The 13,206-nt window shown below is 37.1% G+C and overlaps 1 protein-coding gene across 5 annotated transcripts in view; it reads left to right on the top strand.

Annotated features, from left to right (window-relative positions):
* The window catches only part of MAPK10 (mitogen-activated protein kinase 10), a 90,636-nt gene that overhangs the window by 43,664 nt on the left and 33,766 nt on the right, over positions 1–13,206 (top strand). For 2 of the 5 annotated variants that reach the window (XM_085306324.1, XM_085306326.1), the window contains one exon: positions 8,109–8,180. The exons of the other annotated variants lie outside the window; for them this stretch is intronic. In XM_085306324.1, coding sequence (XP_085162450.1) covers positions 8,109–8,180 — 72 coding nt within the window. The remainder of the gene's footprint in view (positions 1–8,108; positions 8,181–13,206) is intronic. 5 annotated transcript variants of the gene reach the window in all.

Raw genomic sequence — 13,206 nt, 5'->3', positions numbered from 1 at the left:
ACGTAGTCATAGAACTATTTTTTCTTTTTCTTTTTTCCCTGGCTCTTGAGCAGTTCCTGTAGCTTTTAGAGTTAGGCCTGTCCTGTTTTCACAAGTCCTGTTGACTTCCCCTGAAAACAGACCTCTGCCCAGGAGCCAGGTGAAGATACAGGTATGTTTTTCTAATKGGTAGATGGGGAAAATGCAGGTACTTCCTATTTGCTGAGAGGAAAGCAATATTTTGCTGCCTTCCAGTCTTATATACCACTATAGGCTGGAGAGTTACCAGATGAAAGTATTGGACAGTAAAATAAGAGTGTTGGGTTTTTTATCATTGGTGTATGCGTACCTTAGAGGTCCAATTCCAAATGCGCTGAACATTTCTTGCAACACATGGAGCAAACTGCGCACCTGCCTTCTGATGTAATTTGAATAGGCGGAGAAACTCCCAGAACTCATATCAATTAAAAACCAAGTTCTTCAGAAGTCCATTTTGAGCAAAAATAAATGCTGTATAACTTAAACAACACAGACTTTCAAAACAGTATTCAAACATGAGAGTTTCTTTCTGCCTGTCTGTGACAAATATCTCTTTTGATAGTGTCTCATTCTTTCTCAGAGATAGTAACAGAATATTTTAAAAATACCTTTTAATATTCCAGTGTCATCTAAAAATATGAACTGAAATTTTGAGCTGAGGCAACTGGACCTTTTTTGATCTCAGAAGGCATCATGTAAATTGTGAGATAGTCCTACCTTTTAAATCAATGGAATTCTCATACCCTGAAATGTAGTGTATGTGGGCCAGGGCACAACTGCTATCATATTTTACTGATGTTGTTTTCCAGGTGAGTTGGAAAAAGAAAAAAAAAAAGAAAGAAAAAAAAATGAAGTCTGTACATTCATTTCTGCATTTCTAAGTTGATATTCATCTGTTAACCAGTTTGACCCTGTGAAAAATAACAAGAGTTTTCAGTGTCAGAAAGCCTGGTTTGTGTGTGAGTCCAGATTATTTCCCCTCCCCTTGTGGTTGTTGAACTCATGAGCAGATCAAGTTTGCCTCCTAGCTACATGAAGGGTTAGAAAAGCATTTGTGCAGCTGCAGGTAGACCTCATGGAACAACGTTACAATAAAGATTTTCTCATACTACTTAAGACCTTCCAGATGCTGTTTTTTCAGCTGAAACGGGCAAGCCTGTATAGAAGCTAAGATTTTCTGTTCTTATACTTGTTCAGAGGAATGCCTGCTGTATGTACTTGCTACCAACATGTGGGGCTTACTCATTTCTAGCTTGGTGTAGGAACGTATGTGTATGAGACTGGCACAGTACATTTAAAAAATCTGAGAGCTGCTGCCAAGTTTTAAGGAAAAGCACATTTTAAAAAGCTAACTTTAAATAAACCATTGCACTGAGTTACTGCTGACTTTAAATAAAATTTGATTTTTAAAGTCTTCATGGAAGTAAAAGTTATGGAAGATTAAATTCAGATTATCTTGTGTTCATAAATAACAAGCTCTCTATAAATGACCATAAGAAGGCTCTGAATTGTGAGCAGACTATGGGTCCCAATTCTATTCTCAGACACTGTGGATATATGAAAACTGTCCCAGTTCGTATAAATTGAAATTCTGCATTTTCCAAAAATAAAATATGTCTCTAAACTTTATTATAATGTTCTCTGAACACGTTCAGTTAACTGTTATTTTCATTAGCAAAAAGCCAAACAGTACCTGAAAATGGTAGCTTTGTTATTATTGCTGAAATTGTCATCTGACTGACCTTCCAGGATACTTCAGCTGTAGAAGGACGAGAGGATTGGTCAATGAAAGTGTTGTCAGTATGCAATGGACCAGCTGGTTTTCAAAAAATAGGAATAATCTCTCTCCTTGGAGAGTGTTGAGTAGTTGTGTAGAGAACATGTGTGTGTTTCTTGCTGTTCCCCCTGAGTGGACATTTCAAAACACMATCAGGGAGGTTTCTCTTTATCTGAGCTGGTCAGACCCTCAAGAGAAGAAATACAACTTATGATAGATTTCCAAACAGATTTATAGAGCGAAGCATTCCTAACTGGTTCTTTTCTACACAGCTTCTGAGCTTCTACCTCAATGTTCACGCAATGCTTACTCCACTCTTCTCTCAGTTAAATCAGTAGTTTGAACAGCTAAAAACTTCTGTCTGAACTTTTGGATGCTGCTGTAATAAGYTCTGAAAACTCTAGAGCTTTGACTAAAGATGTGTTCAAGTCTATCTAATAATGTCTTCAAAAATCTCGTAAGATTTCAATTTAAGGATTGGAAATGTATTTTTGTGTGTTTTTCTGCAGACAGGGAAACCTTTAAAATGGTATGGATGCATTTATTTTCAGGTGAGATGGATTTACAAAGAGGTACTGAAGCCAGAGTAATGTTTCAGAGACACTCATAACTTGGATCGATCTATTTCCCCATTGTAGAAGCATTTCTTTTCAGTAGTGGCGAGAGTGGGAAAATGATGGTGTCTAGCAAGTTTGTGTGTGTGATTACTGAAGAAGACCAGTGCAGAAATATTTAGTTAGTCGTGGATATATATGTGATGACAACCAAGGGTCTCAAGTTTTGCCACTCCTGGATTATACTAGTGAGTATGAAAAATAATTGAGAATAGAATTTCCCTTGCAAATAGCCTACACTTTGAGACAGATTCAGCAGAGAAAATATGAAGGTAGTAAGAGAAAAAGACACAGACTTACTCTTTGTTGCTATGAATATCTAAAATTCATTTTCAAGCGTGAACAGCACCAACAGATGAAATTAACATTTTCTGAACAGTTTGTATTTCATTTAAAACATAGTTAATGTGACCAGATTTGCAGAAATTCTTTTTTCCTTCTAGCTGTCTTTGAGAACCTTGGGATTAAGTAGGGATCTGCTCTGACATAGAAATCGTTCTATTTTATTTTCCCAGGAATTCATATAAAACAAATTCTAGTTGCCTTAGAGAAAAAAATTTGAACCAAGGAATTCTCTTAGGAAAAGATATTTCCATGACTCATCAGCAGAATTCATCTTTACATTTCAAGTATGACCTTCCTATATTAACGGGTAAAAGCCTAGCATTTTGAATTAATTTCTGKTTTTTATTAACTTTAGTATAATAAAACATTTGCATTTTTTTAGTACAGATTTTTTTTTAGTGTAATCTTTTATTTTTTGATGTTCCCAGTAGTATTTTCTTAAGGCTTGTTTTGTCGGAAAAAAAAAAAAACAGCATCTGGGATATTTAAGAGACTGTTAAAAATCGCTGGCCTGGCTCTCCAGGTTAGATCAGCTGGTATGCATTAGCCTGCTTTTTAAAATGTCTCTTAGCTGAGATGGGTTGACGGCTAAGTTTTGATTTGTGCTCAGATAGGTGATTCTTTCCTAGATACAGTAGTATTGTTTTTAGACTCAAGATTTTTCTGAGAATATAKCAAGAGTTTGAATTTTGTTAATTTTATGGGGAAGATTTTGCTAATATGAGACACAGTCTGTCTCAAAACGACTTCAGTGCAGCTATGAGGATGATATAGCTCTTGCTGTTGTTCTTCTTTTTCTCTCTTTTTTTTTTCTTTTTTACTTCAGATACATATATTCTAGCAAACTGTAGTGCAACTTACTTTTAGTGTAAGATCCCCTTCCTGTCTCTAATCTGAGTAGTTCCTGAGTGGATCCCAGTTGCTACAGGGAAGACAACCCATTACCCTTTCCCCAGCGTTCGCCTTAAAGATTTGCAGAATGGATCTGAACATGCAGTTTTTAAAAGTGATGAAGTGTTTTGAAGTGTAGACATGTACTACACCTACTGCTGCCTGGTATGACTTTCAACCAAGGGGAGTTAGTAGAATGTTCAAGCACCCAGGAAAATCAAATGTCTTGGATGTGATTCAGGCCTCTTTATGTGTGTCTCCAAGTGAGGCAGGTTCTGGCACCTGCCTGTCTATTGCAGAAAATTCTCTCTATGGCTATGCCTCTAAGCCTAGCATCTGCTGTTCTGAATCCCGGAGGGTGATGGTTCTTGAGTAAGATTTATCCCTTCAACCTTTTGCCCTGGTCAGCTTTGTTGTAAGAAGACATGATGCATATCAGTTTGTAACTCAGAAAGCTTCAACAAAGAAGTAAGTTCTCTTGTTTGTTTGAGGCATCACACTTGTAAAATTTTGGCAGCTTTCTTTCAGGTTTCATCTAGAATCTGTCAGAAGAGTACACCACTCTGGTGTACATCAGAGTGTACACCACTGTACTCTGGTGATGTACACTGCTGTGTTTTGCTGCCACAGTTACAAATAAGAAATTAGAAATCAGTAATGCAGTATTCAAATCCTTTGGAAACCTATTACTGTTACTGAGAAATATTTATTAATGTTTTTATAACATCATGTGGAATATGCAACTTCAAATTAGAAAGCAAAGCTTTCCTCAGAAAATCTGAATGGAATGAGCTGGTCACATGCTAAGCATTTGTTGAAATATTTTGAAATCCATACATATAATAAACCCAAGTGTGAAGTATCTCAGGCTTGACATCTCAGGTCCTGAATTTGGTATGTCACAAAACTGAGAATTTGCCATGATTTAGACAGATAGGTAACTCTCATTATACTGAGTATAAACTATGTAACTTATATGATCTCAGTATATAAAGTTGTATATAAAATATATAATCTCAGTAAATACAGGGCTAAGAAGTGGATATTCTGCAGTTCTACAGCTTGAAAATATTTTTTTTCCTTCTGTATTTCCATTTGATACTTTTTCCTTTTTTTATGTGAACATATTGTGTTGATGATATTTAAATATTGTAAGGGGAGTGGAGAAGGATGAAAAATATCTAGAGATCATGAAAGCTTGAAAGATATGACCACAGTCATTGTGTGTGGAGAAAGCTAGAAGCTGTTCTAGACAGACTGGAAAATATGGGAAAGGGGCATGGGCATAAGATTAGAGAAGGTAGTGCTGTTGGGAAAAGATGAATAGAGATGGGAGGAAACAGAACAATACAACAACAAAGATACAGGCAGGAGATGGTCTTCTTGGAATTTCAATACTGATTTCAAATTTTGAATGTAATTGAAAGAGAGTTGAAATTGAGAGAAGAGATTGATAGAGAAAGGAACAAAATTTGGACTAAAACATTGGAAGTCTTGAGTTGGAGAAAGAGCAGGATTTCTTTAGCTTTTTTGAGTGTTTCTTTCATCTCCACAATTGTCATTAGGAGCTCTGCTCATCACAAACTTTACTTGACATTGGCATCCTGATACCATTCTAGCTGAATCTGGTATCTGGACCTCCTTCTGTCAGGCATTTCATGAGTTTTAATCTGAGTGTCATGATTTTCTCTGAGTACAAACTAGAGCTGACTGTATGCAGGTCTGAAGAGTCATCCTCAATAGGAGTTTTGGTGAGGGCAGTTGCAGATTTTCCTTCTGGGTTCCCTCTTACGGCAGATAGAGGTTTTATTAATGCTCTTCCATCTCAGCTCTCCCCACCATCCCTGCTGGTCACCTTCCCCATGCAGGGTCAGACCAGCCTGCTGCCACAGGACACAGGAAAGTTCTGGAGGAAAAAAGCTAGGTAGAGACAGAGCAACTTCTGTTTGACTTCCCTGAACTGCATTCAAATACCTGAGGAGATCTTAGAGGTTCTTCTGGAGGACGGATTCATTCCTGAAATGCTTTGYGAAACAACTCTGATGGAATCACTGTAAAGGATATTTCTTAACTTTTTGGCATTCAGGATCAGGAGTTGGCCGTGAGGTTAAGATTTACTGTAGGAAATGAAACATTTCCATTGTTGAGGAAATCTTTGTAGAGATTATGAAAAAAATGAAAAAAGAATAAACAAAACATTCTTAGTAATCTAGGTCACAGGAATTCTWCTGGAAAGGGTCTTCTCATCAAGGGCTATGTAAAAGGACTCGGCTATTTCACTCAAGATTCATTTGAAAAGTTGTGAGTTTAATTCACTAATGCCTGGTTTCATGTGATTCTAAAACATCAGTGCAAATTGTTGTTGAAACCCTAGAATCATGCAGATCTCTATATGACTAAATCAATCTGCATTTTTTTTGAAGTTTAAGGGTATTCTAAGTGCTGGCAAAGCATTATGAATCCTCTTGAATATCTTGCATTTGGAAAAAATCTTGAACCAGCATAAATTTTGAGTGATTTCAAGGTTAGTCCAAATGTTCTGAGAGTTTGATTTGTTTGCTTGTAAGACTGAAGTTACTCAGGCTACCTCAGGGCTTATGTTGGACTAAATTAAAGTAAGGATTGAGGTTAGGTCTCTGTATTGCAGTTCCTTTAGGAGCTTTGGACAGCACAGTCTCAATGTCTTAACTGGAGCTTCTAATCCCTGCTGCAGTATATGAGTTATAATAAAACCCCTAGCCTCCAGCTTCCTACTTTTTTAAAATGTATGCAGTGAAAATTTGATTCCTAATCTGAGTTATTTCCTATCAATTTAGGAGAGAAAAATGGTGAACAAGAAGGTGCATTTTCTTTCTCTTCAGACATTGATTATGTTTACATGTTCATCTCTATTTCTTCTGATTTGAAAGTTTTCAAAGAAGCTTTCAATTCCTTACCCTAACCTCAGTAGTAAGGTAGAAAAAAGTCTCTGCTTTACAGAGCTTACAGTTTAGTAAGTCACTAGATGAACTTTCGTGCGAGTATTCCTGAGCACAGCATACGTCAGTGATGTCAGAAGGYGATCTCTGGAAATAAGAAACATATTAATAGTAACAGATGAACAGACAACTGTTTGCTCTATCTTTTCCTGATATTTTGCATGCTACAGCTTGTGATGAAAGCAGCAATAATTTGCATCTCTAGGTTTGCTTATTGCTTCCAAACAAGTAGCCTATTATTTATTTCTTTGTTTATTGGTTTATTTACTGTGTGATGACTAAGCTTTTCATATGCTAAATAAAACAACTGGGAGCCTTACATTGGGGCATCTTAAGATTTCCACRGACAGGGCATTTGCCTTCAAAATCAAATCCACTTTAAACTGTTGCTTGATATAAAATTGCAAGAGTAAATTCAAGCAAACAGCATGACACTTTCATTTTTTCCCACAGTTTCTGGCCTCAAGAGACCAGTCACTCCTTTTTCTTGCTTCCATGCCCTATGGCCTATCATAGAGCAAGGACAGCAGAGGTAATGTGGTTTCAGGGTATTAATATTGGAGAGAACACCACCTTAATTCCGTATTGGACATAAGGAGCCTGATTTTCATAAAATGCCTTCCAGTGTAAGTTGTGGTTAGCGTTGTCTAACGCAGCTGAGCTGTTCTTCTCTGTGAGGTAAACAGTTCCCAGATTTGCTCTGAATTTCAATCCAGAAGATAGAGCTTCGTGCTTTTGTGTTTCTACTACCCCATTCAGACGAAGCATTTCCTATCATGCAGAATGGAAATCTTATGAGATTCTCAAGACCCCTCTTAYGGACTGTGGCTTCACTGCGATCCAATGGAAGTGAGCCAACAGGCTCTAAAGCAAGCTTTATTGGAATTGAGTGATCTCAGCAAATTCTATTCATATCTCTGAATACTAAGTGGATATGTCTTCACAAGGACCCAGGTTTCTTTTGTGGCTTCTGGCAGTTCAGCTTGTAAAAATATGCATGGTTCTCTGGCAGCTGAACGGATAAAGGAAAGGCAATTTGCATATCCTCATTGAATACAAAGACTAGCATTCATTTACAGTACTAAGCAGTATAAATGTAGGTAATGAATGCAGATGAAAACTTAAAAAAGAATAAGAAAAAAGACAAAATTAATTGGTAAATTATAATTACAAAGTTTTTTTATGACACAGTAGCCAGCCAGGGGTCTCATTAGGTTTTCTGTATTTAATAGTATTGTCTTTCATCCACACTGGGGTAAAAACAACAACTGGAGTCAGTTTTTCTCAGACCTGCTATGTTGTCATGAAACTTGTACGCACAAGCACAGCTTCTACAGCAAGTGTTTGCAGAGAGCGAAAGGCAGGTCTGGGCCTGCAGTGTGGGCTGCAGTCTCCTGTGCAATGGCGTGATTGGATAAGTCTTCTCATTTATTTGTTGTTCTGTTCCTGTTTTCTTGTTTACCTTCATTTCATTTTTGTTTTCAGTTGACATGTGGTCAGTAGGGTGCATCATGGGAGAAATGATTAAAGGTGCTGTGTTGTTTCCTGGCACTGATCGTATCCTTCCTAGCAGCCGTTTAGGCCTCAGTAGGTGCTTCCTACCCTTTCCCCTCCAGCCCCTTCATACCAGACTAATGCTGATGTATTTGTACAGTATTTAAAAATCTTGAGACCCATTGCAAAATCTCTGCGAGCCAAAATGTCAATAAAACATTACTGCCTCTCGATAAAAGCCTTACACTGAAAACACAGTGAATATAGCATAAGGAAATGGAACACAATGTCCTATGTGGCTCATCAGAATCACCCTCTGCTGATAGCAGCCAGTGACCACTTGTTTTTAGTTCTGTTGTGCTATAAATGTCTGTTTATTATGATTTTATTTTGCTTCAAAAATGACTATTCATATGTTCAGATTGTAACATGTGGTAGGTCTGAGTTAGTATATTCYTCAGAATGATGTGTGAGAAGTTCTGCAGTTTAGGGAGAAGGTACAGTACCTCAGGCATTACCTTTGAAAATGCAATGTTTTGTCTGCAAGCGGTATTGAAGTAGGAAAGTAGGAAAAGACATCAGTTTGGGGACTTGCCCTTCCTCCCATCACTAAATTATCACTTAACATTGTGGCCATTTGATGAATCRTATGACTAGGAAATTCCTTGGAAACTGTTGTAATGGACTTCAATCTGTTACGCCTCTATTTCAGTATACGTAGGTATTATATGAAACCAGAACATATTTTCAGCATTGACAAAATGCGATTTATATGTAAATTCATTAAATCGGTCAGCATGAGGTCCAGGCAGACTAGGGGTGTGTGTGTGTGTGTGTGTATGTATATATATATATATATATATATATATATATATATTTTTAATAACTGCTCATTTTGCACCCATGGCTAAGGCAGTCATCTTTTTTATTTGATTTTTAAAAAATCTTTGTTTTTTTTTATTATTTTTCAGATTGTGAAAGTGATTTCTTATTGTGCAGAACAGCAACTGAGCTTTGTGCACACTAGGTCTAACTCCAGTGACTTATGCTCTTATAAAACAAATGAGAAGCATAGATCACCTGTTTCCAAGTTTTGCTTCTAATTTAAACCCTGTGCTTAGATAGATGACAGAGGAGTTCCAGAAGTGTTTCATTTTTTTATGTAACTTTCTCTGCATGTATGTGTGTGTGTGTTCATTTTGTGTTACATACTTACTAATTAAATTTTCACTTCCCTTTTGGCCTTACTCACACTGACACTTTAAGAGGTTTCATATTTTGATTAAAGGATACAAAAAATAATATCTGAACAGCAGTAAGTGAAAGCAAGCAATGTTATCATTAATATTTATTTTCACAATCGTGTTTTAAGATACTCATACTTCATTTTTGCCTGAAATGTTGGATGATAATGTGCCTACTGAAGTGAATGCTAAAATTCCCATGAGTTTTCACAGGATCAGGAGCACATTTCATCTGCATATGTGAAAGTAAACCTTTCACTTCTATGTGTTCATGTAACTCATTAGCACCTATTTGTGCTCCCTGAAGATTTGGCCTAGGCTATATTTATGTTTTCTGTGAATATGGAATGATAAAGTGTGGGAGTTGGTATAGTTCAGTGCTGTAGTCAGAACTGTTTTTAGGTCAGTGTTTAGTTTCCTAAGCTTTTATTTTAAAAAATCCCTGAATAAGTACAAAACTAATAGAACATTTCCTGTATAGTGTTTTAAAAAATGATTTCCTTTGCACAGCTGCATGCTTACTAAAAGGAGATCACCCAAAGCCTCTATAATTAAACCATTACATTCCATTTATTGTTGCAGAAACCCCTTGGAAATCAGCATTAGCAGCTGCTGATTTGTTTGGGATTGTTCTGTAATTGAGTTCATGTTCTTCATTTATATTTATAATACATTGCTAAAATTGTACGGCGGTGCATGTACTCTTTTCTCTGCTTTTCTCCTGCTGCTCCATTAGTCTCTATTCAGTGGCATAAAGAACAGTGCAGTTGTTCTCTTTCAGACAGCTGAGCGCCCCTCCCCAGCGCAGCCGAATCGGCCCCTCGCACAGCTCTCCCGAGGGTGCTGAGGACTGACTGCAGCGTGCTGGGCAGCCCCTGGGAGGGCTGCAGCGCTTCTCGCTCCTGGGAGCGTCTGGGGAATCAAAACCAGTCGGAAGCATGCAAGCTCAGGCCCGGAGCGCTGAGCTCGATGACCTCGTGGCAAAGTGTTCCTTAAATCTTTGTAGAAAATCCTAGGGCTTTTTGTGAAAAGGATGCTCGTGAGTATTTCTTCTTAGGCTGCATGATGGAGTTCTAYGGTTGTATCATTCCATCGGCAGGGACTGTGAGCCAGAAGAGCTCAGGGGCTGCGTACTTGAGTATGTGCTTAAGTGCAGAAGAAGCAAGAGTAATTAGAAACTGTTTTAAAAAAGAAAGCTTCCTCTACTATGTAAGATGGAAGTAAAATTGGTTAAGACTTCTAGGAGACCAGAATTTGTTATCAGTGTTATTTTTCTTCACAGACAGCTTTGTTTCACAGCCACACTTCAATTCAAAGAGTATTTAATACAATTTGTGTCCATTTTTCATGCGTGAATACCTGTGAAAAGTATTTCTGAAACTAAAAGTTTAACTATTTGTGAGAAATGAATTGTCACTCATACATTTGATTGCATAATTAACTGTTAGCTGTTTTCAAGGTGTTTGTCTCAGGGGTATATATCATTTAATATTATTTCTATTTCCAGAACTAGATAGTCCATAGAGCTAATTGAAACAACTTTCATAAAATATAAGGGTCTGATATGGTTTCAGAAAATTTACAAGCAGAAAAATATGAAATGTATTTGAATAAGTGTTGAGCTGAGTGCTTGGCTAAGGTACAGCTCTGTTTCATTTGAACGCTTGGGTGGAGCTGAGAGCAGAATTTGGCTATTACTGTTTTCTATGCTCCAATTCTGAGTGTGTACCTTGCAGTGTCAAAACTCCCTTGGGTTCTTATTGATCCACAGAATTTTAATATTTCTCTACTATTTTGAATATATGGATATGATGCAGTTAAATTTTAACTAAAACATTTTTATGTTATGTGAGGTTTTTTAGAAAAGAATACTGACAACAACAGTGCCGTTTACAGAGAAACTATTGTAATGAAGTCTGGATCAAGCTTTTACCTCAAGCAAGGAGAAAAAGGCAATGTTTGTTGTGTTGCCTCAGGAGTGATTTGGAAAGCTAATTCTACCTGTGAGTTGACTCACATGTTTTTCTCAAAATTATACAAGGGAGACAATGATTTTTCTCTCACCACAACAGAGCTAATCTGAACAAGGAATTAAGAAGATACCTTACCCCTCTGAATTTCTTTGGTGAGTTGTGAAAGCAGAAGTTCCACGCAGATACTTTCTTGAACTGCAGAAAGCATTTTGGGCAGATAAGGAAAATGTACCTTTATAAATGCTATAGGTGGGGATTCTTAGAGGGAAATAAGCATATATTCAGTAGAGAGATACAAGGCAGTGTGGTGTAAGGTTCTGTCAGCCTAAATCAGAGATGGCCATGAAAGCTATCATTTATAGAGCCATATCCTACAATGACAATCATATTTCACATGTGTCGCAGAGAGTTGGGTTTGGGTTTTTCTTACACAGTGTTAACATTAAATTTAGAAGATATTTAAATAATGCTGATTTTTCTATGCCTCTTTCTAAGCTAGGTATATGATCACCATACATTCAGCTGTAAATGTTACAAGGGCAGTGTATCACACATGTTATAACAACCTATACATGGCCTAGAGTAGTATCTGTAGGTACTGCAATGATGATGAAAACTCTGTGAAGTTTCAAAATGATGACGCTTCTCTGAGGGCAAGGTTGTAACCCTATACCATGATGTCCAGACTATTCACTAAGTATTAATTTGTTTACAACTATGCAAGCAGAGTTATCCTGTGCACTGAATGAAGTGCTAGGTAAAAAAAATTGTAGTTGAACATGTTAGAAAAGGTGTCATCGTAAATATGCATCAGAACAGTTAATTAAAACTACAAAACCAATACTACCATCTCCCCTACTTTGCAGATGACCACTGGTAATTTTTAAGTTCTTCTATGTGATTACTTCATGTGATTTTATTATCATATGCTCTATTATAGCAAGTAAATAGCAACTATTATTGTTAAATTTATGAAATACTTATTATCAAGGTCTCATTTGTTACAAATGTCATCCTGTTACTTACACATCTCTTCTCAAAGTGTTCACCTTGGGATAGGGAATCTTCTAGGCTTGGAGAAATGTACTGTTTTCTCTTTGTTTCRTGTGTTTATTTTAAATTATGTTGATACTAGTTTGTAAATTACGGTAGTGTAGAAAAGCAAGGGTCTTCCACCAATACCTCTCCTAATGAAGTTGTCTTTAGTGTGTTTGTTTTTTGAACAGATTAATGGAAAATAATCTTATTATGAAAATGTGGCGTGCTGTCAACTTTACAGTCAGTGGTACAGTTTGGTGATGGGAACATGGAACTGCCACAGTAATTATTTCAATTGTGACAAGTTAAGAGCATCTGAAAATTATATGCTAAGCAATGCAGTGAGTTTTCTTTGATGGAACCTTCACAGTTCAGGAGAAAACTGTCAGAAAGGTGTTTCCATTACGATTTGAGACTGTAATAAGATTAACTCTTGTCTGCTCTGAAGGAAGAGAGTGCTCTGTGTACATCTCTCTTCCATTGTGCCCATGTTAGAAAAGCAAGATTTGATACAGCACAGTTCAGCCATCTCCAAAGGAAGYATTTAGCCAGAAAGAGCACATCCTGCTTCAGTACATCTCTTGGAGGGTTTTTTTGCATCATAAAACTGGTGTAGGTATGCTGCTTAATAGGTGAAGAAAGTGGTTGCTAGTACACTGTACAGGGAAGGGTGCTTCCACACCGCCAGCAAACACAACTCCCAAAGCTCGTGCAACAACAGCATTTTGGCAGAGCGTCATGTGTTTTCCAGGTCACAGTCCACAAATACTACTTGAGGTGGATTTCAAAAAGAGACTTTTTTTTTTTTTTTAATTGCAGTCACGCTTTGTAATA

Source organism: Rhea americana, unplaced genomic scaffold, assembly GCF_003343005.1.
Source record: "Rhea americana isolate MKP2758 unplaced genomic scaffold, rheAme1 scaffold_237, whole genome shotgun sequence".
Classification (NCBI taxonomy): domain Eukaryota; kingdom Metazoa; phylum Chordata; class Aves; order Rheiformes; family Rheidae; genus Rhea; species Rhea americana.
This window is presented reverse-complemented; position numbering and strand designations above follow the sequence as displayed.